Source organism: Mesocricetus auratus, unplaced genomic scaffold (genome assembly GCF_017639785.1).
Source record: "Mesocricetus auratus isolate SY011 unplaced genomic scaffold, BCM_Maur_2.0 Super-Scaffold_100024, whole genome shotgun sequence".
NCBI classification, from domain to species: Eukaryota; Metazoa; Chordata; class Mammalia; order Rodentia; family Cricetidae; genus Mesocricetus; species Mesocricetus auratus.
Window position 1 is genome coordinate 3,054,964 of NW_024429205.1, and position 26,700 is coordinate 3,081,663.

At 48.8% G+C, this 26,700-nt stretch overlaps 1 protein-coding gene across 2 annotated transcripts; it reads left to right on the plus strand.

Annotated features, from left to right (window-relative positions):
• Positions 1–6,261: 6,261 nt before the first annotated feature.
• On the plus strand, positions 6,262–25,481 carry Allc (allantoicase). Of its 2 annotated transcripts, none has more exons than XM_040730909.1 (12): positions 6,262–6,368; positions 11,703–11,797; positions 12,643–12,693; positions 15,715–15,802; positions 16,451–16,576; positions 17,587–17,666; positions 18,539–18,671; positions 20,034–20,189; positions 20,560–20,633; positions 22,410–22,518; positions 23,891–24,015; positions 25,193–25,481. In XM_040730909.1, the coding sequence occupies exons 2-12, from the start codon at positions 11,708–11,710 to the stop codon at positions 25,400–25,402; spliced, it is 1,242 nt and encodes a 413-aa protein (XP_040586843.1). In that variant the 5' UTR covers positions 6,262–6,368; positions 11,703–11,707; the 3' UTR covers positions 25,403–25,481. The 2 variants fall into 2 exon arrangements, with proteins under 2 accessions (XP_040586843.1, XP_040586844.1); XM_040730910.1 differs by having other exon boundaries at positions 18,638–18,671.
• The last annotated feature ends 1,219 nt before the right edge of the window (positions 25,482–26,700 follow it).

Consider the following 26,700-nt stretch of genomic DNA (forward strand, 5'->3'; position numbering starts at 1 on the left):
CTCACTGGCTGGTGGGAAGCAGAGGTCACCACAGTCCTTGCTAACCGAAGATCCCCCGAAGGCACAGCTCAATGTGGCAGTCTTGGCAGTCCATGCATCCCAGCAGTGAGGGGAGGGGCCAGAGGACACCCAGGAGACCAAAGCCATAGGCTTCCTAGCCTGGCCTTAGGGCCACAGCCCTCCGTGTTGGCTGTGTGCTGCTCATTAGGTCTGTTGCCAGCTTTGGTCTACACATGGGACACTAGGGACTGGAGCTGGGGGAGCGGGGGAGCTTGCAGTAACAACCATCTCTTTCCCCGTTTTTCTAAGTGGGAATCTTTAGTAAAACAGAACTAACCCTCTACTTCCCAAAGAAAATACATCATCACATGCAACCCTACTTGGGACCAGGAAAAGAGTGAGGTATGGTGGCGGCACCCTGGAGCGCTTGGTCTTTTCTGTGTGTCTTTCTAGGGAGGTCCTGGATGCCCTATGCTCTGGGTCACTTTCTTTTATTGGTGTGTATAGGTAGCTGGGGGGAGCTTCCTGGACACCAAACCCAGAGCCTCACACAGGCTCTTCTCCAGACTTATCCTGCTCCACTGAAGGGTGTTTGCACAGTGAGCTCACCTGGAAGATGCAATCCCTGCCTCCCACGTATCCCACCCTGGCTTCAGCGTCAGAAGAATGGTGTGATGCGGGCAGTTGGTGTACAGTGTCCCAAAGGAGGTGTCTCCCTCGGGAGGCGAGGGCAGGTGTATTGTTTCTTGCGACAGTGCCTCCGGGTCCCCAGAGTCAACCCTCCAGTCTCCAGGAGTCTCGTGGCTCCTGTCCGCACCCATGAACCTGGGCTGACTGACACGGTGGCACCTCAGACTCTCACAGTTCCTGACCCGTAAGTTTTTTTTTTTTTTAAACTTCCTTGGATGCTTATTCAGACACCGCAATGTCACCCGGCACCGTCCTCTGAGCGGAATGAACTACATCTCCATCCATAAATGTAGCGTCTAGTTGCCAAGCGCAATCACGGCTAGGCTGGTCGAATTCTGACATAGCAAGAGGGGAAGCGGAGGGTCATCGGCCTGAGCATCCCGCGATCTTGTCTGGCGGGTTGTACGCAGTTCTGTCCTAACTGCAGGTGGCCTTAGGGTCTCGGAGGAGCTAGATTATGCGGGCTGGGGAACGACTAGGAGAAGGGGGCTCCGTCATCCATGCTGGGTGCACATCTTCCAGTATGGCTGTTTGAGGGTCTCCTACACTCCTGCACAAGGGGTGTATCCACATCGGGCACGTGAGCCATGCTGGCATCTCCCTGCTCCTCAGTAGCATCTCCTACCCATGATATGTGTTGTTCACCTATCCTGGGTGAGCCTGGGCGTCCTTCAGAGAGAAAGCGTTGCCACACAAGTGGGTGGAGAGTCACCAGGGAAATCTGCTAGCCTAGTCCTCAGTGTCCTGTGGACTGCCCGGGGAATCTTCCTCACCCTACACAGCGGGGTCTATGAGGCCCTCACTTTCCTCCCACCCGTCCCTGCTCCAACATGCCCCTCCGCCCCCCCCCCCCCCCCCGCGCCCAGATCAACTTGTGCAGGCATCTGCGTGTGCCCACAGCAACCAGGCCAGACACCTCCCAAGCCAGGATGTGCCTTTTACACATGGTGAGACCCTGAGTCACCTAAACTCGTTGGGCATAAGGGTCCTCATTCAAGGGCCCCGTGAGGATTCCGTGGGACAGAGCAGGTGGAGTACCCAACGTGACTGAGCGCTGAGCACTTAACACCAAGGACACCGGGAGCACGCATTGAGAGGCAGTGGTGATGATAACTTAGTGCAGTCTTGCCTAGCCATGGGAACTCAGCATTGTCTGGGACAGCGGTTCTCAACCTATGGGCTGTAGTCACATATCAGATATCCTGCATATCAGGTATTTACACGACGATTCATAACAGTGGCAGAATCACAGTTTTGAAGTGGTAACTAAATAATTTTACGGTTGGGGGTCACCACAACACGAGGGATTGTTTTGGGGAGGGCCGGATCTCTGCCCTGCAAACCGTTCCCCACCTCATGGGAGGCTGGAAGAGCCTTGTGGTTTCCTCTGTTAAACTCCATTTAGGCAAATCTGTGTTAATATAAAACATGGCGACAGCATTCTAGCCATCATTTGTACCTGGTTACGGACATTGACATCACGGTGACGGTTGGGATGCAAGCAGATCAGATCGGGTACACACACTTGGGCGCTGAGCTAGACCTCTGTCCTGAATTTCCTTCGGGAGGCTTCGGAGAGAACCTTGGTCCAGACCCCGGGGGTGGCTGGGGGCAGGGCTGGCTGCGCAGCAGGCATGGCTGCGGCGGCTCAGGCAGGAGCTGAGATTCATTAGGTGCCGCAGTGAGGCGTGACCGAAAAGCTAGCGTGGGTGTCCTCTTTAGAGCCCTCTGTGGAGCACGGGCTGAGATGGATGAGCGGAGAGACAGCCTGGGGCCGTGGGTCAGCGGTGTCAAATCCACGGTGCCACACTGCCACCTAGTGGTAAAGGTGGAGGCAGCCAGAGTGAGGCTCGCTCGCTCTCTCTCTCTCTCTCTCTCTCTCTCTCTCTCTCTCTCCTCCCTCCCTCCCTCCCTCCCTCCCTCCCTCCCTCCCTCCCTCCCTCCCTCCGTATGTATGCAAGAGAGAGGGAGAATGACTGGGGGGGGATTAGTAAGAGACACAGGGAGAGAGAGGCAGCGGAACAAAGCGTGGCAGGGCGGCAGGGGAGGGGGAGAACTCCAGCACAGGAGGGGAGGCCAAGGCCATGGCGCCCTTCTTCAGAAAGCAGCTCCAGCCATACCCCCTGTGGTTTCCCACCTGCGAGGGGCCATCCTAGTGTTTGCACAAGCCCAGAGTCCATTTAGGCGGGGCCAGCGCAAGGTTAGCTAGGAAAGCATGGGTTATGGCTGGAGGGCTGTGGCATGTCTAGATTCCAGTGGAAGTTTGCACCCAGGCTGGAATCTTGGGAGAGACGGGTGTTACAATCAAGGGCCAGGAGAACCTTACGTGGATTCCATGGCAGGCGAGGGTGACTGAGGCGAAGGCGGGGTACAAACACGCCGGGCAGACAGAGCTCAGTGAGAAGTTTTATTACAAAGGGGAGGGGGGAAGGAAAGAGAAACGAGCTAAAGAGATACAGAGACAGAGAGAGGACAGAAGAGAAGAGGGAGACAGGAAAAGGGCTGTCCGCCCTAGGGGAACAGTGGGAAAGAGAGAGGGAAACACAGCGTAAGTGGGCGGAGTTTTTTGTTTTTTGTTTTTTTAAAGGGCTCCTTTGCACCTGGGCTGACCAGGGTACCGCCTGAGTGCATTCTGCCAGGTGACAGGGGCGGCCCAGCATAACGCCTGAATTCTTACAACGGGTTCAGGGTGTTTCTGCTGTATCATGCTCAGCTACATCGGTCATGTCCATGGGCAACCATTCACCTGGCTGTTCCAACCTCTCCAGGGCTGGAGCAAAACTCTCCTCTCTGCCTAGGTGTCACACAGTGACTGATGGCTGTTGGCTGAGAAGCTTGTCCCCTCCCGAGAAGCATCTCCATCCCTCCATTGTGTCCTCGCAGGGGGAAGTGGCTGCAGGAAGCAGAGTTGTGCATTCTCCTAGTTTGCTTCTCTGTAGCTGTGAGAGCAACACGACCAAAACCAACTTGAGAAAGAAGGGATTTATTTGGTTTACACATCACAGTCAGTCCACCGTGAAGGGAAGTCAGAGCTCAGGCTGGAACCCGGGGGCAGGGACAGAAGCAGAGGCCATGGAGGGGGCTGCAGGGACGGAAGCAGAGGCCATGGAGGGGGCTGCAGGGACGGAAGCAGAGGCCGTGGAGGGGGCTGCTTTCTGGCTTGCTCCCCCTGTCGCTTGTTCAGCCTGCTTTCTTATAGAACCCAAGACCAGGTGTGGCACCATTCACAGTGTGCTGGCCCCTTCCACACCAATCAGTAATTAAGAAGATGTCCCACAGACTTGCCTACAAGCCAATTCCTCAACTGAGGTCTCAGATAACTCCAGCTTGGGTCAAGTTGAAAACAAAGAAAACAAACAGGTCATCAGGTTCAACCCCACCTAACTCACTTCAACAGACCCAATCAAAGGCTGGAGCTTCTTAAGCTTAAGTAGAAAAACCAGTTTGGTAAATCAGCACAGGAAGGAATTTTGTTGTTGGGAAGCCAGAGGAACAACTAGGGGGACCAGTTGTGGAGGGAGCAAAACCCACAAATCACATTGCAGATGGGTTGTGCGAGTCCCTCTGCTCCTGGGGCTGTGGATGCTACTGCCAGGCTGCTGAGGCTGTTGCCATGGAACCTGGCTGACCGATGTGCCTGTACATCATTGCCTTCCCACACAGAGCCTGCAGGCAAATCTGTCTGGCTGGGTACCTGGGGTCAGGGCCACGTCTGATGTCTACACAGGTTGTGCTTCGCACAAATCCAAGTATTGACAGCTTGCATGCGTCTGTGCTCTGGAAACAATGGGCCCTGGGAAAGCAGACTTTAGCTGGTTTCTGCTTCAGAAGGAAAAGTGCCGAGTGGATGGTGATATCTGCACACTCAATAACTGTACAGATCTCCTCTCTCTCTCTCTCTCTCTCTCTCTCTCTCTCTCTCTCTCTCTCTCTCTCTCTCTGTGTGTGTGTGTGTGTGTGAGAGAGAGAGAGAGAGGAAGGGAGGGAGGGAGGGAGAGAGGTCATTCCTTAGGTACTGTCCACCTTGGTTATTTATTTATTTGAGGCAGGGTCTCTCATTTGCCTGGAGTAGGCTAGGCTAATTATAAGTACTGCCATACTTGGCTTTGAAAAAAGAAGATTTTTAAATTTTACATCATTTGTCTTTGACTTCTGCATGCCAGGACTCAGCTTTGGTGACACCAGAGGATGAAAACGGGTCCTTTTGTTCTGTGTATCATGCAGTTTGGTGATGTATTTGAGACTTTGAGCGAAAAGACACTTCAGCTGCTAGCTAGATGTGATGGTCAATATGGACAGAGAAAAGTGTATCTTGTGTGTCTGTGAAGGCATTTCCAGGGAGGGCTGACTAAGGGGGAGACCCACTCTGAACGTGGGGGGTCATCATCTAATAAGATGAGGGCCTAAATGAGGTGAAAGGGGCCTATGAGTGTGGGCATGCTTCTCTGTTCGGCTCCACCGTGTCTTCCCCCATAAAGGACCGACACTTCCGAAGCTCTGACTCAATGTAAATCTTTTCTCTCTGGTTGTCTATTGCAGTATTTGGTCACAGGCATTTGAAGTTGACTAACACAGACCCCCCAGTGTGGGCAGACCCTGCTGTTAGCAGCCCAGAAAGGATCTGGGGAAATGAAGCTTCCACCTTTTGCTGGCTCAGTCTTCATTCCTGTTGGTAAATTTATCTGCCGTTTGCTGCTGCTGCTGCTGCTGCTGCCACTGATAGATGAACCAGCTTCTTCAGGCTTCCAACTCTCCAGGAATCCTCCAGGCCTCCAGTGCCAGAGAGGGACTGCTGAGTTAGCCAGCCTCGGGGACCATGCAACTGCTCAATTCTCAGCCTCTCTGGTGTGAGACAGCCATCATTGAACTGCCTAGACCACATTGTGTAAGCCAATCTAATAAATCCCCTTTTAATATATATCCATCCCGTTGGTTCTGTCCCTCTAGAGAAGCCCGGATTAATACAGATGAGGTGTAGGTGTGGGGCAGGGCAGGTTGTCCCCTGAAAAGGAAGTCAAGGAAGGAAAGGCAGGCTTATGAGATGGGACATTCCTGGATACAGCTGGCTGGTGAATCTTCAGAGGTTCTTGTTTTTCTGTCTCAGTCTCTAGTCTGCAGGGGGTTGGGGGAGACAGAGCAGCCATCCATGTACCTTCCTCCATCACCTGGGAGGAACGCACTGAGCGGGGATGCGGGAGGCAAGACGGAACGCCACGTGGACGGATATTCTTCCCAAAGACCTCCCCCCCCCCCACAGTTCTCATTACAGTAAAATTTTCTTATCATTGGGTCCTTGGCTTATAACAATTTCCCTCAACAGCCCCTGTCTTTTCTGGAATGTCAGGGGTCATTGCAGGGTGCACCCATATTTGCTGAATTAATAAACAGATGCCTTGAAGAGTTGCAACGCAGGTTCAAGGCGGGGAGCTGGGTGGGTTAGGATTACACATGCGGAAGGGAACAGACCGGCTCCAGCCATCATCCCTCGGTCTCACCAGCTACAGGCTGCTCCCACAGCTCTATTTCCCATAGCCCTTGTGACATCACACAGGCTCGCCATCCAGAAGGTTCTCTCTGGCCTCTATGAAATTCTTTCCTTGCTGGTGCTAAACAGTTCAAGGCACTGGATTGTGGGGAGCGTGAAACCCAATCCTGAACACTGGGATCTGGACTCTTGGGTGAGATTGGAGAGCTGTTTATTACGCTGAATCTTTTGTTATCTCTGACATTGGTGTTGCCAAGGGAATCAGGTGGGAGAAGGATGAAGCTAAGTCTCCAAGAATTTGCCAGACCCTTGCTTGGGGGCAAATAGGGATGTGGCCTTGGGGCTATTATCAGTATACAGTCCCAGGCCCCAGCTGAGAGGTGCTGAGTGGGACTTCATATTCTAGTCCTGGTCTTTGTTCTACTGGAGCTAAGACAACTTTAAAACATCTAAACGCGGGTCAGACGTGATAGTGCATTACAGCCCTCAGGAGGCAGAGGCAGGTGAATCTCTGTGAGTTCTGGGCCAGCCAAGGCTACACAGTGGGACTCTGTCTCAAAACCACCACCACCACCACCACCACCACCACCACCACCACCACCACCACCACCACCACCACCACCACCACCACCACCACCACCACCACCACCACCACCACCACCACCATCTCAAGGCTGAACTTGTAGGGAAGCCAGAGGAATGCTATGGTTTGAATATAACTCCCCCGACTCTGGCAACTGTTACAACTTGTAACTAACTCCCTGTGGAACCGTGAGTGCACTGGGCTCAGCAGATCTTTCTTCAGTGACAGGTCCCAAGAGAGAGAGCACCAGGAGATCAGAAAGTCTGATAACGCTAAGCGAGCTTGTTAAGATGTGCAGCGTCTTACAGACTACTTTCAGGGGAGAGAGAGAGTCCGTCGGAACTGTCATTCAGAGGACAGCAAGCCAGCAGGACAGCAATCAGGCAGTGGTATATAAGGGAATTACGGGGCATCTCTAGAACACTTCAGAGTACACAGCAGCCTTGGGACTGATATAGGCCTGGATGGTGGGAAGAGTTGGGTCTTGGGGGTCTAACGCAACAGCTCCCCCAAGACCCTGTCCTCAGGCTATTACTGGCTCTGTTTCTTGTCTACATCAGGGTCTCAGGGAGTGCTTTGGATTAGCTGAGCCCTCAGCGGGTGGGACTGTGCTCCCCTGAAAAGGAAGCTAGGGCTCTTTCTCTGGGGCCCAGGCACAGAAGGGCTTCTAAGGCTAACATGGAGGATATGGCTTTTGACTGAGGGAGTTGACAAGGTTCGGTGTTGCTCCCAGTGACCTGGAGACCTGCATGTCTTTTTGTTTGGGAAATCGGAGTGAGTGCTAGCTTTCAAGACATTTGTCATAAGTCCCCAACGTCTTTTTTTTCAATTCTGTCCCCCCACTTTTTTCCTTTTAGCGTGCTGTACAGACAGAGGTAAAAGAAAATGAAATAAATGTGAAAGTCCCCTCCCCACCCCCCCAAGACAGGGTCTCTCTGTGTAGCCCTGGCTGTCCTGGAACTAACTCTGTAGACCAGGCAGGCCTCAAACTCACAGAGATCCACCTACCTTTGAGTCCTGGGACTAAAGGCACGCGCTGCCACCAACTGGACTTTTATTATTTTTTATCTGATGTGCTCGGGATTAGAGCCAGCCTCCCAAACTACATTTACCTAGCCTACAGGGACTGTCTTTTTTTTTTTTTTTCTATGTATTATTTGAATGTCAGTTGACGACTAAACCAACCACTATGAAATCAGTCCAATATTATAAGAGAACAACAAGAAAGGGAAGAAATTCATTCATAAAAATATACACACGGCCGGGCGGTGGTGGCGCACGCCTTTAATCCCAGCACTCGGGAGGCAGAGGCAGGCGGATCTCTGTGAGTTCGAGGCCGGGCTGGACCGATAGCCTCCGAAACAATACAGAGAAACCCTGTCTCAAAAAAACAAACAAACAAAATATATATATATATATACACACCATTTTCTTCTATGTACATAAAAGTCGCTTGTTTCCTAGAACAACTCATACCTGTACTTATTCTTCAGCTGCCCATTCACAAACTCTCCCATCTGTTCCAGGGTTATATTCATGCAGCCATCCAGGCAGGCCAGGCCCCCTGGACAATCCATGTCTGAATTTAAGCCAGTCCAGGCAGGTTCAGCCGTTACTCCTCTCTGCTTATCATAAAGTCCAGGGAGCTGTGTTCATCAGGAGGATTTGGGTGGAGGGACTGAAGTCCTGACCCCCAGCTGGCCATCAACAGGAGCTATTCTGCCTGGCAAATTGCTTCTGGACTTGAACATTCTTTTGAAACTTCCCTCCAGAGGGAAACCACTGGCAAATTTTTACAGGGGCTTGTTTTTTTTTTCCTCTTCTACTTTTTTTTTTTTTTTTTTTGGCATAACATTCTGTGTAGCCCAGGCTGGCCTTAAAGGTACTATGTAGTAGAGGATAACTCTAGCTTCTGATCCACCTCTGCTTGGATTGCAAGTGGATGCTTGGTTTATGTGGTACTGGAGCTGAATCCAGGCTTTGTGCACACCGGACACGTGTCCCCATGCCAGATCCCTCTCTGCTTTGCTTTCTGTCCGTGTGACACGTTTTAAACATGCATGAGTAGAAGCAGGATTTCCCCTGCAAGTGGAGCTTTGCAAGGAGAATGATGGAGAGCTGAAGTATTTCCCAAAGTGACCGTAAGGGTCTGTTTATAGCTTTCAATCTCTAGCAAAGCTTATAGGCTGGAGTAAGTGATCAGATGACAAATTGTGGCGAGGCTGAGGACCGAGGAAGTTTCTTTCCCAGTTTAATTTGTTTCTGCCCATTTAAAACACATTTCCACAATAGCCCTGAGAATTTCTGTGGTGGCATTTGAGGTATTTCTCTCTGTGTGTACACAAGCACATACACTTATGTGTGCATGCACATTTGTACATGTAAATACACATGCACATGCATTCATGTAGACACACGCACACATGTACACACGCAGTGTACACACACGGAGACTTGCATCCAAAAAGTGTGCCCACCCAGCTGGAATAACAAGGTGTGCTGAACTGAGCTGTGTGTTGCCTGTCCTGGGGACCAGGACTGGAAAGGGTGTATCTGCTATAGAGTGTGGGGCTGTGTTGTGCTGACTCATAATTCTATGTGGTTTCTCAAGACTTTTGGTGACTGTTGCTTGTCTTTAGGGTCTCGTGTTATAGCCTAGGTTGGCTTTAAGCAAATTATGCTGCCCAAACTGGGCTTGAGCGTGAAGCTATCCTTCTACCTCAGTCTCTTGACTGCTGGGTGCATGCCAACCTTGGGCGTCAATCTTCAGGCGCCATCCATATTATTATTATTATTATTGAGACTACCTCTCATTGGTCTGGAGCTTGCAGATTCTACTGGGCTGGCTACTCAGTGAGCTCCAGGCATCCACCTCTTCCTGCCTTTCCAGTGCTGGGATAAGTTTGTGTCACATGCCCAACATTTATTTATTTATTTATTTATTTATTTATTTATTTATCTTCAATTTGGGTTCCCGGGATTGAACTCAGGTCCTCATGCTTTTGCACAGCAAGGACTTTACTCACAGAGTCATATTTCTAGCTTCCCAGTGTAGATGCTACGAGTGCCTATTTCTTAAATATGCGTGTCTCGCTGGAAACCGTGACTTAATATTAATCACATTTTTGTGACTTTAAGGGAGAGTCGACTTCTCACCCGTTTGATGCACTTCAGTGACTGACTCAGGCCAAGCTCTTAGACGTGGTTTGCAGCTGAAATGTCCCCGTAGCTTCATGCTTTGATCACTTGGTCCCCAGCTGTGGAGTCCCTTTGTGTGGGGCTCTGGAGACTTTGGGATGCGGAGTCTACCTGGAGGAAGAATGACACTGGGGGAGGGTCCCGTGGGGGTGTGCTACTCGCCACCTGATGCTCTGTGCATCTTGAGCCAGCATGACATAAGCCTCTGTCACATCTTCTGTGCCTTGGCCTGCAGTCAAACCCGATCTTTTTTCTTTTTTCTTTTTTTTAAAGATTTATTTATTATGTATACAGTGCTCTGCCTACATGAATGCTTGCACACCAGAAGAGGGCACCAAATCTCATTACAGATGGTCGTGAGCCACCATGTGGTTGCTGGGAATTGAACTCAGGACCTCTGCGAGAGCAGCCAGTGCTCTTAACCTCTGAGCCATCTCTCCAGCTCAAACCTGATCTTAAGGTGTTTCTCTCATGTGTTCTAGTGTGACCAGCATGGTATAAAGTTACTAACCTGTTGATTTTTATGTGGTGTTCTCTATTCTCACGAGGAGAAGTGGAATCACTTGGTTTAGGGCTAGGGAGGCCCTGGGCCCCTCTGGGCCCTCTCTCCATTTTATTTTTTCATTTTTCTGCTTTCTCAACCTCAAAATAAGAAAGGAGTTAGGCTCCTTGTTTGCCTGGTGACACGAGTCCCACATCACGTCTGTGTGGCCTGGTGTCTGACTATGCCTGGCCTCTGCCTGCCTGCGGAGGGCTCACCCAGTGGACACGCCTCATGCTGTACCTGCTGCCTGGTTGCTCACCCCAGGGGTATTGTTAGCACGCACCCAAAGACAACGAAAAGCAAGTTGTTCTTTTTAAAGTTGATGTTTCCCTTTTAGGTAATTGTGGTGGTGTGAATAAGAATGTCCCCCTAGGCTCATAGATTTGAAGATTTATTTATTTATTTATTATGTATACAGTGTTCTGCCTGCATGTATGTCCACAGGCCAGAAGAGGGCACCAGATCTCATTATGGATGGCTGTGAGCCACCATGTGGTTGGTGGGAATTGAACTCAGGTCCTCTGGAAGAGAAGTCAGTGCTCTTAACCTTGGAGCCATCTCTCCAGCCCAGGCTCATAGATTTGAATGCTTAGTCACCAAAGAGTGGCACTGTTTGAGAAAGCTTAGGAGGTGTGGCCTTGCTGGAGGAAGCATGTCACTGGGAGTGGACTTTGAGGTTTCAAAAGCCCAAGCCTGTAGCGGTATCTAGCCAGAGACCCTTTACTGGTGGCCACGCCCCTTTGGCTGGAAGGGAAAGCCAGGCCCAGTGTCTTTTTCTTCCTGCTGCCTGTGGATCCAGATGTAGAACTCCCAGCTACTTCTCCAGCACCGAGTCTGCCCGCACGCTGCCCTGCTCTCCATCATGATGATAAAGGGCTAAACCTCCGGAACTGTAAGCAAGTCCCAACTAAATGTTTTCTTTTACCAGAGGTACACTGGAAATAGTGTCTCTTCACAGCAACAGCACAGCGACTGTGACAGCACTTAAGGCACAGCCTGGCCTTGTGTGGCTGTGACTGTGATCTGTCTCAGTGGCGGCTCATTCTTATCTCTCACTTCTGTTTGGGTTGCTTAGGTCTCACCAAGGTGACTAACAGTCCATTCCTTCTCTGCCTCACCTCTGAGGGCCTTCAGGCCTGGTGTCAGAGGCCTCCTTGCTCATGTAGCTCCTTTCTGACTGGGCCCGCCTTTCTCACCTCTAGGAAGCATGGCCGATACTCCAAAGGAAGGAAAACTGACCAGATTTCTGGACTTCACCCAGCTGATTGACATGGCCTCTGAGTGTGTGGGAGGAAAGGTAAGCTCTCCCCAGCATGGTCACTCATGTTCCATCCCCACCCACCATCAGTCCACTCAGGAAATCTCTATTTCCCCTTCCCAAGGAGACCTAGGTCTCCCCCACAAGAACCCTCCTTGTCACCTAGTCTCTCTGGGTCTGTGAATTGTAGCATAGTTATCATTTATTTTACATCTAATATCCACCCATGAGTGAGTACATAACATGCTTTTCTTTTTTTTTGTTTTTTGTTTTTTTTTTTGTTTTTTACGAGACAGGGTTTCTCTGTATTGTTTTGGAGGCTATCGGTCCAGTCCAGCCTCGAACTTACAGAGATCTGCCTGCCTCTGCCTCCCAAGTGCTGGGATTAAAGGCGTGCACCACCACCGCCCAGCCATAACATGCTTTTCTTTCTCAGTCTGGGTTATCACACTCAGGAGATGATTTTTTTTTCTAGTTCCATTACAGCTGAGTAATACTCCAGTTTGTAAATATACCATATTTTCTCTACCTATTGTTTGGTTGAGGGACATCTAGGTTGTTTCCAGGTTCTGACTATTATGAATAAAGCTTTTGCGGCTGGAGAGATGACTCGGAGGTTAAGAGTACTGGTTGCTCTTCCAGAGGTCCTGAGTTCAATTCCCAGCAACCACATGGTGGCTCACAGCCACCTATAATGAGGCATGGTGCCATCCTCTGGTATGTAGGCAGAACACTGCATACATAATGAATAAATCTTAAAAAAATAAAGCTGCTATGAACACAGTTGAGCAAGTGTCCTTGTGGTGGGATGGAGCATCATTTGGTAGATGTCTGAGGGTGATATAGCTGGGTGGTAGGTCTATTCCTTTCCTCTCTTTGTCCAGGTTTTGTTTGCGACGGATGACTTTTTCGGTCCTGCAGAAAACCTCATAAAGGTATGGCTACAGGCATCCTGTATGGTGAATGATTGACTTAGCTGGAGCTCTGCAGCCATGCACACACGTTTGGGACCGAAGCTGTATGTTGTGTACTGGCCATGAAGGATCAGACCACCGGAAAGGCACCCAAATCAGTACCAGCTCCCAGGGACCATCTAGAGCCTGGTGGAGGCAGGGGAGGAAGGGGAGGGTCAGGTGGAGGCAGGAGAGGAAGGGGGAGGGTCAGGTGGAGCCAGAAGAGGAAGGGGAGGGTCAGGTGGAGCCAGGAGAGGAAGGGGAGGGTCAGGTGGAGCCAGGAGAGGAAGGGGAGGGTCAGGTGGAGCCAGGAGAGGAAGGGGGAGGGTCAGGTGGAGCCAGGAGAGGAAGGGGAGGGTCAGGTGGAGCCAGGAGAGGAAGGGGAGGGTCAGGTGGAGCCAGGAGAGGAAGGGGAGGGTCAGGTGGAGCCAGGAGAGGAAGCGAGGTTTGGGTTGCCAAGGGGGAAAATGAGGTCACTGAGTATGACCCATGACTAATGTGGATCCCATATCCTAGGCGTGGAAGAAAATATATGATGCATATTGAGTTTTTGGGAATATCCACCTAATTACAATAGGTAGGGTATTCTTGATTAACAAGTGGGTCAGTGGGGCCAGGGAGATGATGACTCAGCATGTGTAGTTTAATCCCTGTAACCCACAGTAGAAACAGAGAACAAACTCTTGAAAGCTATTTGCTGACTTCACACACATGCCATGGAACGCTTCTACCACATTCACACACACACACACACATTCACACATACATCACACACACAACACATTCACATACACATTCATACACATAACACATTTACACACACATTCACACACACATTTCCATACATTCACACACATTCACACACCCACACATAACACATTTCTCTCTCTCTCATCTCTCTCTCTCTCTCTCTCTCTCACACACACACACACATTAACATATACATCACACACACAACACATTCATACCCTTTCTCTCTCTCTCTCTCATCTCTCTCTCTCTCTCTCTCTCTCTCTCTACACACACACCATTAATAATAGAAATAAAAATTAAACTGTGGACAGATAGAGCTTGGGAACTGGCCCAGAGGATAAGGTGCTTGCTGTGTAAACATAAGGGACCTGAGTTTGGATTCTCAGAATATATAAAGAAACCGGGTGCAGAGGGAGGTGAGTGCCCTATAATCCCAGCACTGGGAAAGTAGAGACAGGAGGGACCTTGGGTCTTGTTGGTCAGTCAGTCTCATTTAGGTGTGTGAAGACTAAGAATAGATGTCTGTGTCTTCTTTAATTATTCCCCACTTATCTTTTGATCTCACTGAACCTGGAGATCACCAAAACTGAGGCTTAAGCTTTTTTTAATACCTGGGCCTTTGGGAGAATTTAACATTCAAACTGTAACATGTACTGCCCTTGTGACCAAATCACTCCCAAGTCCCCACATTCTTACACCATGGTTGGGGGCTTCAACACGGGAATCTAGGAACATGAACATTCAGTCCGTAGCAGAAAAGTCTGGTGTATCTTATACTGTAAAGCAATTGTATCTATAAGAATATGGCAGCCGGGTGGTGGTGGCGCACGCCTTTAATCCCAGCACTTGGGAGGCAGAGGCAGGCAGATCTCTGTGAGTCCGAGGCCAGCCTGGTCTACAGAGTGAGTTCCAGGACAGCCTCCAAAACAATACAAAGAAACCCTGTCTTGAAACAAGAAAAAAAATATGGCAGGCTTTGTATTTTCTAAGTACCTGACATTCTGGATCTAGTACTCGTTTCAATGCCTGAGCGTCCCCCATGGTCCTTGCAGACCCAGGCTCTCCTCTTCACTGCTGAGTGGCTGTCACTGTCCCATTTCCCTGTCTATGAACATTTGGGTGTGTCACATTTAACTATGCATCCTTCATAGGCTCTGGACTGCAAGGGAACCCTGTGAACAGACTAGGGTCTTTTTTCAAATATGCAATTGTCACTCTTTCTACATAGTGCTTTTTCCTCTTATCACCCTGGAGTGTGAGGACTTTGGGATGTTTTAGATGATTACATCAGAGATGCCCAATCTGTAATAAAGTAAAAACGTTGCCGGCATCTATACATCTCTATGCAAACCTGGACACTTCTTATGCAGCCTGGCAGGTCCCAGTGCCCAGGATGATCTTTTCTTTCTTTTTTTTTTTTTTTGAGACAGGGTTTCTCTGTATTGCTTTGGAGCCTGTGCTGGAACTCATTCTGTAGACCAGGCTGGCCTCAAATTTCAAATCACAGAGATCCGCCTGTCTCTGCCTCAGTGCTGGGATTAAAGGCATGCACCACCAACACCCAGCTGCTCAGGATGGTCTTTGTTGGGAAAAAACATTAATATCCTTTGTCTTTCACCAGTGAAGGAATTTGAGGTATGGGGATGAGCCTACCCTACGGGCCTTAGGCTGGGAGTTATGGAATGTTCTGAGAGAGGTTGTCCTAGGGTTGCTCATGAATTATTTCAATGTTACTGTACTCCACTGAGGCTCTGCTGTCATCCTGGTTCTCAGGGATGCAGCAGATTTTCCAGTGGTTCATTTTAAGAACCTGAGCTGGCATCGTCACCACCAGGAGTCCTTGCTTTCTGACAAGTGGTGCCACAGCACCTATAGCACAAGACCACCAGTGTCTATCCTGACCCCAAGCTTCCAGTGGGCTCTCCTATGACCTGACCTGGTGACCCGCTTTGGAAGTGTGACCGAGTTCTTCTGTTTTGCTCAGTGCCCACCTAGACACAGCAGAGAGGCAGCATTCATAGACCCATGTGTGATCTCCTCTGTTGCTGATGGGGGTTCATTCTATGGGCTGAGGCTCACAGGCAAGAGTTCTACTCTCAGATGGTACAAAAACATGGAGGCACTTCTTGGTGTGGGTGGCAGGGCCGAGCATGAAGGTGGGACAGACCTCTCCCGTGCGTCTTTGTCTCTCCGCAACATAGCCCGACAGGCTCTTCATGAATGTTAATGGTCTCCTGTCCCTCTTATTAGAGCCACAGTCCGAGCTTTAAGGAACACGAATACACCGAGTTTGGGAAATGGATGGATGGTTGGGAGACCAGGCGGAAACGGATTCCAGGTAAGGAGGGGGTGACTGTTCTTCCTACACTGTGAAGTTAAGAGGGTGTGGCTGGCTGGGGCTGGGGATGAGGCTCAGTGGGTAAGAGAGCTTAGTGTATTCGTTGTTTTTCTTTTTAAATTGCTGTTATAAAATAATATGACCAAGGCAACTTGTAGACCAAAGAGTTTATTTGGGCTTCCAGTTTCAGAGGGTGAGAGTCCATTGTGGTGGTGGGGGGGAGGCATGACAGTAGGAGGCATTGAGTAACAGGAGCAGTCTTTTCTTTTCTTTTCACTTTAGGAGGTGGGACCTTGCTAGGGGAATATGTCACTAGAGATGGTCTTGGAGGTTTGAAGCTATTTCCATTTCACTCTCTCTGCTGTGGGCATGTTGTTAGAGATGTGATCTCTCGGCCGGGCATTAGTGGTGCACACCTTTAATCCCAGCACTCGGGAGGCAGAGGCAGGAGGATCTCTGAACATGTGCTTCTGTGGTGGAAGATGGGGCCTCATAGCTACTGTAATTCCCTTGTGGGACCTCAAGGGTATTCTCTTCATCTCCCATGGCACCCCGCATGAGTTCTCCTCACCCCTCATGGGACCTCACAAGGTGCTCTTGTACTCCTCCATGGAACATCACGGGTGTTCTTACGGTCCTTTTGTACAGGTCATGACTGGTGTGTCATCCAGCTGGGGATACAGGGCATTATCCGTGGTATCGACGTGGACATTTCTTACTTCTCAGGGAGCTATGCTCCTCGAATGTCAATTCAGGCAGCAAACTTGAATGAAGGTACGTAGGAGTCACCATCTCCAGAGAGGAATGTGGATGGGAGGCTCCTCTGATTCAATTTGATGCTAATCTTTCCACAAGAAGCAAGTAGCTGGGCTGCCATGGAGCCTAAGAACTAGGGTTATGGGCTGCCCCGAAGTTTCAATGTTCGCTGTTGGTTGGCCCAATATAGTGGTCATCATCCCCACAGAGCTCAGGTCTGCAGAGGTGTATCCTTGTGTTCTCTCTGTGTGTGGGGCATTTGCTGAGCTGGTTTCTAGGGAAGGTGGGAACAGTGGGATGTGGGATCAGATGGGTGGAGCAAGATAACCGCCGACTAGTAGCTCCAGCATACTTCCAGCTACGGAAGGGTTTCCACAGTGCAGCAGCTCTGGCGTTTTTAGGCAGGGTCCCCGTCGACCTCTGGGAACACTGGATATTGTGGTGTATGTGGGTTTTGTAATTTATTTGCACAATCTGTCATTGGCAACTGAATCAGTTAATACCTGGTCACATGAGTGCACACACATTTTTAGGAAGAATAAGCTGTGTCACGTGGGTCCTGAAAAGTGTGGTGTGCATAGGTGAGCAGGCCCTGCTGTCCTTAGGTGGCTAGCCTCCTGGGAAGTTGATGATGGTCTGAGCGATGGGACTCAGGTGAGAACTGCTTTGACTGTGGATGCTGTTGCCTCCGATGAGTCTGAGGCAGATGCTGGAGGAAGGCAGAGCTTCTGTACCTAACCGTGTCATAGTCTGAACTCAAAAAAGTGATGGAGCTATGGGATTTAGCCTCACTTGAAATGCTGAGCAAATGTGGTAGGGATGTATTCTACTGTCCTCTGAAGTAAGCATTAGCAAATTGCACAATGAAGAATTCCGGTTGGCATGCTGGACTCTAGCCAGTGATTCTGTGACTACAGCAAGGGTGCCTTTAGGGCCGTTAGGCAGATGAGAATTGCCACATACGTTCTGAAGAGAGTTTGTTCTCTTCGTTTCTCGATCTTGAGCCTGTGTGGCTGTTTTGATTTCAGAAAAAGTGCCAGACATCCCACCAAGAGGAGTCAAGACAGGAGCTGCAGCGACGCCTGAGGAGTTTGGAGTCATTAGTGAGGTAGGACGCTGGTTCTGTGTAGAGAGACTGTTGCAGGTCTCGCTGTATGAGACGGTTGCCTGGGATGTGCCAGCAGGCATCCTGTGCCTTTTGTACCTACACAGTTTTCCTCAGTGGTTCTGTGTGGGAGAATGGCCTTGAAGGGCCCGTGGGCACTGCCTGTACTGCACACTGCTGCCGCCCCACCAGGAAACCCTCCACATTTACCTCTGTAGCGATTTGAGGAAGTAACTAAAAAAAGATTTATTTATTTATTTATTTATTTATTTATTTATTTATTTATTTATTTATTACATATACAGTGTCCTGCCAGAAGAGGGCACCAGATTGAATTGTAGATGGTTGTGAGCCACCATGTGGTTGCTGGGAATTGAACTCAGGACCTCTGGAAGAGCAGCCAGTGCTCGTAACCTCTGAGCCACCTCTCCCCGCCCCGAGGAAGTAATTTTTGGTTGAATTAGTAAGATAAACAAATAGGGCTGTGTTTGGCACCTTCCCATTGTGTTAAGTTTGTCTAGCAATTCATTTGTGGCAGACAGGGAGCAGAGAATGAGCAAGTTTCCCGAGGAGGGTGCTCAGCCCACCATCCCCTCAGCCTCGAAGCCCTGGCTATCACCACTCTGACTTCTTCTAAGAATCAAGAAGAAGGCATTTGAAAGCTTGTCCATTTACAAGCTCCCGTCACCCTTCCCTAATTGTTGTCAGTGTGGGGAAAAAGATCCCTAACGTGGAGTTTATTATGTTTATTATGTCATTCAGCAACTATCATAATCCTCTCCCACCCCCTACCTTCCCCCCCCCGTAATTCTTGTATAGGATAGGAGTGTATTGTTCTCAAGAACCATTGCTGATGTTTCTGTATTTATTATTAGCTAAAATCAGACTCCTGGGATTACCTGGTTCCCATGTCAGAGCTTAAGCCAGGGGACCCTGACTCCAGCCACAACTATTTTTTTGTCAATTCCCAGCAGAGATGGACTCACATAAGACTCAACATCTTCCCAGGTGAGTATGACAAGGACCTTGACAGGTGTGCGGGCTTTTCCTCTTACATCATCATGTTTATGAAACACAAAGTAAGCCATCTTTTCCTGGTAATTTGAGCTTGGTATAGGATTGTGATTTTTCTTGTGCAGCAAGACACTGATAGTCTATTCACCAATGGGTAGTTAATGAAAGTGTATCATTTTAGTCAGGAGGTGGTGGCATATGCTTTTAATCCCAGCACTCGGGAGACAGAGGCAGGCAGCTCTCTGTGAGTTCGAGGCCAGCCTGGTCTCTCCATCAGGTGGTTGGGTCCTCCCTTATGCTTGGCAGCAATCACCTTCACCCACTGAGCTATTTTGCCAGCCCCAGGAAATTTCTATTTTTAGCATGTCAAAATAGCAACTTCATATATTGAATCCAATTTAGATGAAGTTTAAGAGCTGAAAGAATGTCTCAGACATTTTACCGGGTGAGCCCTGCCTTGCTGGGTTGGATCCAGAGGGTACGTGAATACTTTCTTAGTTGACCACTGTTTTCTGCCCTGTTTGAGGGGTAGACACTGCCTGTGAGATTTCTCCTTCCTCTTTGCTGATTTGCTACTGTTCTGTAGTGATTCTATCTGGGATACAGTTTTTTTTTACATTTTTTTATTAATTTATTTTTTACATTTCAATCCTAGCTCCCCCTCCCTCCTTCCCTCCCACTTCCCTACTCCCCCTACTCCCATCTGCTCCATGGAGAGGGTAAGGCCTCCTCTAGGAAGTCTACTAAGTCTGTTCCATCATCTAGTTGAGGCAGGACCAAGGCACCTCTCCACCCCCACACCCCTGTGTCTAGGCTGGGCATGATATCTCTCCATATAGAATGGACTCCACTAAGTCAGTTTGTGCATTAGAGTTAGATCTTGGACCCATTGCCAGTGGCCTCATATATTGTCCCAGTCACACCATTGTCACCTATATTAGGGGAGTCTAGTTTGGTCTTAGGCAGATCCCCCAGGGATACGGTTTTTGAAAGTGCAAGTCAGTTCTGGAGTCTGCAACGCTTGTTTTTGACACCAAACATTAATTCTCTCCCCCCCTCTCTGTTTCTATTTATTGCAAGGGGGGAGCAGCCTTATATGCAGACTCACAGACAAGGCTGGGGTTGTAAGCCAGGACCAGAGAGCAGGATGCACCTGTGGCTATCAGCTGACAAGCAATGCACAGAGATCCGTGGGGGCTGGGACCCAACAAGTGTCCACTGCAGGGGCCTGGGCAGTGGGCTTACTGTGTTGTAAGCCAAGTAGGAAAGGAGGTGGCCAAAGGCTAGCAGGCCTGGGGAACATGGTACTCCAGAAACCAGTTTCTCCCAGCTAATACAGGTACCTTCCCTTCTCAGATGGTGGTGTCGCACGCCTCCGAGTGTACGGAACAGGACAGAAGGACTGGACTTCATCAGACTCCAAGGAACCTGTGGACCTGGTGGCCATTGCTTTCGGGGGAGTCTGTGTAGGGTTTAGTAATGCACACTTTGGACATCCAAATAATATGATAGGTGAGAGGGCATCCCAGGAACCAGCCTTCATGTCGAAGTCTGTGCGGTGGCATCCCAAGTTGGGCATGGCCAAAGTGAAGCTCAGGGTGGGGGTGGGAACTCTCTCAGAGACTGGGGTCAACTGGAAGCCTTTGTGATATGGAGTGGGTCAACAAGAGTCATGGTCCTTCTTAATTTTGGCCTAAGTAGCTGTTATAAAGAAAAAAAATCATTTAGTCCCATGGCTATGAATTCACTGAAATATCAACTCCATTGAAATTATTCATGTAGTGATACTTGGGATTATGTGTGAAATTTAAGGACAGCAAATCCATATCCACATTCAAATGAAACCAAAGGTTACTCCATTAACCCCAACCATTTCCTATAGGTGTTGGCAAGCCTAAGTCCATGGCAGATGGCTGGGAAACTGCAAGGAGACTGGACAGACCCCCTGTGTTAGAAGTAAGATGCGGAGCAACCATAGTTTTGAGCTTTTCTAGAAAGCATTTGAGAAATACGGCTTTCATATTACATCAAGGAAAAGTGCACTTCGCTGGGGATCCTCTTGAGCTGGGTGTGATTTGTATGCCTGTAACCCCAGCACTGGGGAGGTAGAGGTAGGAGAATCAGGAGTTCAAAGCCATTCTTGGTTTCCTTCAGCATTAGTTTTAACTGTCAACGTCATACAACCTAGAGTCAGTGGAAGAGAATCTTCGGAATTATCTGGACTAGACTGGCCAGTGGGCATGTCTGTGGGGGGGGGTTGTCTTAATTGATATAGGAAGACACAGATGATGTGGGTAGCACCATTCCCTGGTTTGGGTCCCTGGGTCCTATAAGAGTAGAGAAGGCTAGACAGAACACTAAACAAGCAGGCAGCATGGCTGCATTTGTTTCTCTTTGCTCTTGATTAGCTGACAGAGTTCCTGCCTTGACTTCCTGAGATGGTGGGTGGTGACTTGGGATTGTCAGCTCACAAAACCCTGTCTTCTTCCCCTGCACTGCTGATAATATTATAGAACTAGGGAAGCCATAGGGAGTTCTAGGCCATCATGAGCTACATAAGACCACGGGTTTCAAAACACCAGCAGACAGAACACCCCAAAGCAAAACAAACCCAAAACAACAAATCCCTATAATCTATGGTCTAAGTTTTTGTTATTCTACATTTTTCAAATTTCCTACTGTATTTCCACTATTCTCCCTGGTGCAGTATTACACTAACATTTACCAGAAGATTAAACATGTCTTACTGGCTGCTCTAGTCAATTTTTTTGAATATTCCATTTATTTACTAAAGAGAGAAACGAATCTAAAGTTTATCTTCTCTTTTTAATTAATGATTGATAGATTAATTCTCAACATTGGCTTCCTCCCTGTACCATGTGGACTGCGGGACTGAACTCAGGCCTGGTAGCAAGTGTCTGTACATGATAATGATGCAAAAAGAGAAAGCACTGGCTGGGTGGTGGTGGCGCACGCCTTTAATCCCAGCACTCGGGAAGCAGAGGCAGGCAGATCTCTGTGAGTTCGAGGCCAGGCTGGACCAACAGCCTCCAAAACAATACGGAGAAACCCTGTCTCGTAAAACAAAAACAAAAAAAAAAAAAGAGAGAGAGAGAGAGAAAGCACTGGTTTAATAATTTTTAAGGTCCATATTCTCTACGGTGGATCTGTGACCCATAGAGGATGTAAGAGCCAATTCAAAAGTTTAATTATACCTCGACCAAACCAAAACAAAACCCCTGTTTGTTTTGCAAATCCTATTGGAAACTTCCAGCTGGCCCTCTCTCTGGGATCTGACTTCCTGCCATCCAGTCCTTCCAAATATAAAAAGACTTCTGGAGATGCAAGGTCTGGAGGCCAATCACCATTAGAACAGATGGCAACTAGGAAAGTACTTTCTTTGGAAGGTCAAAGAGTTTAGAGGACCTGCAGGCGGAAGTAGACCAGCATCGCTGTGTCGACAGCACTCTTCATGAACTTATTACTAATGTAGAAATTGTAGTGTGTGTATGTGTGTGTTTGACTGAGTCTCAGGTGGCCAGGTTGGTCCTGAACTCCTGAACCTCTGGCTTATCTCTCCCGGAGTGCTGAGATGACAGATGTGTACCATGCCACCACACTTTGTTGGTTTGTCGAAAGCACAGTATGAGATGTCAACTCCTCCTGCTGGTTTTAGGTTGGCTTCCTTGTCTCTAAGTTGGCTTACGGTGTATTGTTGATTTTGAATTCCAGAGCAATGAGGATGGCCTTCTCCAGGTCCCGGGTTGTGAATGGGCAGTGTTCCGATTGGCACATCCTGGAGTCATCACTCAAATCGAAATCGATACGAAGTACTTTACAGGTAAACCTCAAGTCAGACAGAACCTAATGGCTGGCGTGTGCACTGTATGGTAACAGGTTCTGTGGGAGCCGGACGAGGTTTTGGTCTTCCCACTCAGCCCTGCAGCTTTGAGGACGGTCACTCTATTTCTGTCATCCACTGTCCTTAGAGAAGTCCTATTTGGCTGGGTGGCTCTGAAGGTCATCTTGTTGAAAGCTATGAAAAGAGGAAGGTTACAACTCTAAGACAGAGCTTATCTTGACTCTCAAGACTGTGACCCAGTGACGTAAAGAGACAGGCCTGTGACCCACATGGGATTCCAGGTGGCCGGTAGGCAGGCTCCTCTTGGAAGGTGCAAGAGCTCTTGAGAAAAGCAGAGAGGGGGCCCAGTAGTAAAAAGAACTGGGACAGCAGCTGGGTTAGTTTATACTTGCTTTCTTATGAAATACATATGTTGCCCACTGTATTAAGAAAACCAAAGAGGTTACAGAAGTATCTGTTGGGTGAGCAAAGTGTTAGGTTGGGCATCTCACGATTGTTTAACTGTCTTTAACTGATGGTGGTAGTTTAGGTTCATGTTTTGGATGGTTGGGTTTTTTGTTTTTTGAATGACTTCCAAATCATGATTTTTCATATTGATTCTATGAAGGCTCAATAACACAATGAGGGTCAGGTTCCTTAGTGGCTATAAAGTGTTTTCAAATGTTTATATTTTTTGCTCCCTTTTAGTAGGCTGCTGTTTATTTAGCAGGTGGTGCGTGTGTGTGTGTGTGTGTGTGTGTGTGTGTGTGTGTGTGTGTATGTGTGTGTGTGTGTATGCAAGTGCATGGGAGTCACATGGAAAGACCACATTGGAGATTGTACTGCTGTCTTCAATGATCACTGAGACTGACAAGCTTATCCCGAGGGGCAGGTGACCTGCCAGCTCTTTTGTGTATGCTTGAACTTCAATAGCATCTTTAGTTCACGCTTCTCTTCATGACTGGTGCAGGATAACCTATTTGTTTGCACGAGAGAGTTTAGCCAAAGGCAACAGGCAATAAGCAAGCAATTTAGTTTTGCAGTCTGTGATGCTTACTAAGTACATTCAACTTTCAAGGTGTGACTGTGTCCAACGAATACACGGCTGTTTCTCGTCCCTAGGAACCGCACACTCCCGTACTCCACAAGTCCAGCTCCATCTTTCCTTTCTTCTGTACTATACTTTTTTGCTTAGAAAGAACTCTGGCTTCCTCTTGATTTTTGTTGTTGTTTTGTGGTTCTGGGAATCAAACCTAGGGCCTCGTACACACTAGGCAAGTATTCTGGGCTTTGATGTGATTAAATTGTCTGTATCCTAGAAACTGAGCTATGCTGAAGGAAACAGTTCTCAAGTTTCTGTCTGCTCCCACAGGCAATTCTCCTGACAGCTGCAAAGTGGATGGGTGTGTCCTCACCACGCAGGAAGAGGAAGACATGGTCAGGCACAAGTGGGCTCTTCCTGCTCATAAGTGGAAGCCATTGCTTCCGGTCACCAAGGTTCGTGGGGTGCAGTTTGAGGACTTACCCTCAGTCTCTGGAGGAACTGGGGACCTGGTATATCCTCTGCATCTCCCCACCACTGATCTTCACCCCTACACATCTCCCTACTACTGAGCTCCACCCCTACACATCTCCTTACTATTGTGCTCCACCCCTGCAACATCTCCTTCCTACTATTTTCCATCCCTATATATCTCTCCATCACTTAGCTCCACCCCCACCCTTCTCCCTACCCGAGCTTCACCCCTACACCTCTCCCTCTATTGAACTCCACCCCCTACACATCTCCCAACCACTGAGTTCCACCCCTAGTCTCTTTTTATACTTCTAGAGGCAGAGTCTTGGTGAGTTTTGCAGGTCAGCCTTGAACTTATAATCCTTCTACCCCTGCCTCCCAAGCAGCTAGGCTTTTAGCTCTTCGAATGAACTTTCCTAGAAGTCTTCGTTCAGTTTAACAGTAAAATGGATGTACTGTAAAAAGCCACACCTATGTTTTCACAGGGGAGGATGGACTCTGTGACTTTTGCATGCCTAACAATCAAAAATTTTGTTAAAACAAAACAAAAACCCATTGTGTGCTAAGAATGCATACACAGGCAAGTGTTCCTGTAGTACATTTACTTATCTGAAGGGTGCCCAGCACACTTAAAGTTGTCATGCTGTGCCCATCTGCAGGATGGACACCCTGATACACACTAGAGTGTGTTGGACCAGGGAAGTGGTCACCATGGGTGTGGTGAGGTTCTGTAGAACCCTGAAGACACCGGGTTACCTCCTCTTTCATTTGATTAGTTCATCTACTTCCTAAGACATACCATGACACTGGAACATGCATACCATTGTCACATAGGTATCCTTTTCCCATTAAGCAGATTTCTGTTAGATCAAATAATTCCTGAAAAATGTTTTTTGTTTGTTTGTTTGCTTTTTTCGAGACAGGGTTTCTCTGTGTTGCTTTGGAGGCTGTCCTGGGACTCACTCTGTAGACCAGGCTGGCCTCGAACTCACAGAGATCCACCTGCCTCTGCCTCCCGAGTGCTGGGATTAAAGGCATGCGCCACCAACACCCGGCTCTGAAAAGCATTTCTTAAAGTCCCATAAAGGCCAAGCTGGACTGACTTTACTAGAGGAGTTATATCCTCCTACAAGGACCTTGCATCTGCCTTTTTTCCAGTTATATCCCAACCAAAATCACTTGTTGGAAAGCCTGACCGTGGAGCTCCAGGATGTCATCACGCATGCCAGGCTTACCATCGCCCCTGATGGGGGTATAAGCCGCCTTCGGCTCAGGGGCTTCCCCAGTTCCATGTGTTTGCTGCGGCCCCTCCGGGAGAAGCCCATGATGAGGTTCTCTCTGAAAGCAGGCTTCAAGGCAAATCTTTAAACAGCTCATCTATGGTAGTAGTCACCCACCATCTTTCAGTGTTCCGAACACCTGGTGGTCCAATAAAGTGATCACCCCACAAACTGGTCTTTGTCTCCTGTTGCCCATCCATTCGGTAGCTTAAAAATTGGCCATGGTGGGGCTGGAGAGATGGCTCAGTGGTTAAGAACACTGACTGTTCTTCCAGAGGTCCTGAGTTCAATTCCCGGCAACCACATGGTGGCTCACAACCACCTTGAATGAGATCTGGTGCCCTCTGCTGGCATGCAGGCAGAAGGCTGTATACATAATAAATAAAATATTTAAAAAAATCCTCTCCCAAGAGGGTGTCTTAAAAAAAATTGGCCATGGCTATGGATGGTGGGTAGGTAGCCTCCTGAAAACACACTTTTTGGAAAAAAAAAACACTACAAAATGGTGATAGTTAAAAGTAATAACTTTCTTCACCTCTTGTATGTAGATTCAACAGGTAATACATACCCGGTGGCTCTGAGAGCTTGTTTAGGCACATTAAAGTCTTTGGGGGAGTGTTTCTAGAATCATTTATTCATGAGATAATGGGCCTGAATAGAGATGACTTTACCAAAGCCCCCCACCCTCCCTACTCCATCTGCCGTGTACCCTGAGATGCCACACATTCGGAGGGCTGGGTACTAGTGCTGATGACAGCCAGTCCCTCACATAGTGTGGTGCTGAGCCTGGAGTCCTACACAAATGTAGGATGAAGGTAAGAAACAAGATGGTCAGAAGGTGACATGCTCCCAGCAACCCCCAGGGTCAGTGGTCAAGTGGCTTTGAGTGCAGGGCAGTGGCATGCTCGGAGGTCAGGACGGGTACTCCTGGCCCAGAGCCACCTTTTCCAGTTCCCCTCTTCCCTGAGCCCCCATCACTTCACTTGTGGATCTCTCTCTCTCTCTCTCTCTCTCTCTCTCTCTCTCTCTCTCTCTCTCTCTCTCTCTCTCTCTCTCTCTCTCTCTCTCTCTCTTTTTCTCTCTCCTCCCACTTTCTTTCTCTCTCGCTCTCTCCTCTTCATTCCCCTCCCCCTCTCCCCCCCATCTGTTCCCCTCACTCCCTCCAGTGTTTTACTGTGTAGTTTTAGCTAGCCTGGAACCCTTGCTATAGACCTTCCTGCCTCTGCCTCCCAAGCACTGGAATTGGAGGCTTGCACCACCTCACTAGGCTTTTCCTCTTTTCGATCTGAGCTCTTCCTGCACCCTCCCAGCCCAGTTTCTGTGTGTCACACCCCTCCCAGATCTGTGTCTACACTTGGGTGTGTTCTCTGTTCCATGCTAATTACC

Bases quoted from the DNA above. Each gene is read 5' to 3' on its own strand.
- Allc (XM_040730909.1), top strand. From the start codon at position 11,708: ATGGCCGATACTCCAAAGGAAGGAAAACTGACCAGATTTCTGGACTTC. The intron at 12,694-15,714 runs GTATGGCTACAG...CCCTCTTATTAG, and splicing joins CTGCAGAAAACCTCATAAAG to AGCCACAGTCCGAGCTTTAA. The intron at 20,634-22,409 runs GTAAGATGCGGA...TTTGAATTCCAG, and splicing joins ACAGACCCCCTGTGTTAGAA to AGCAATGAGGATGGCCTTCT.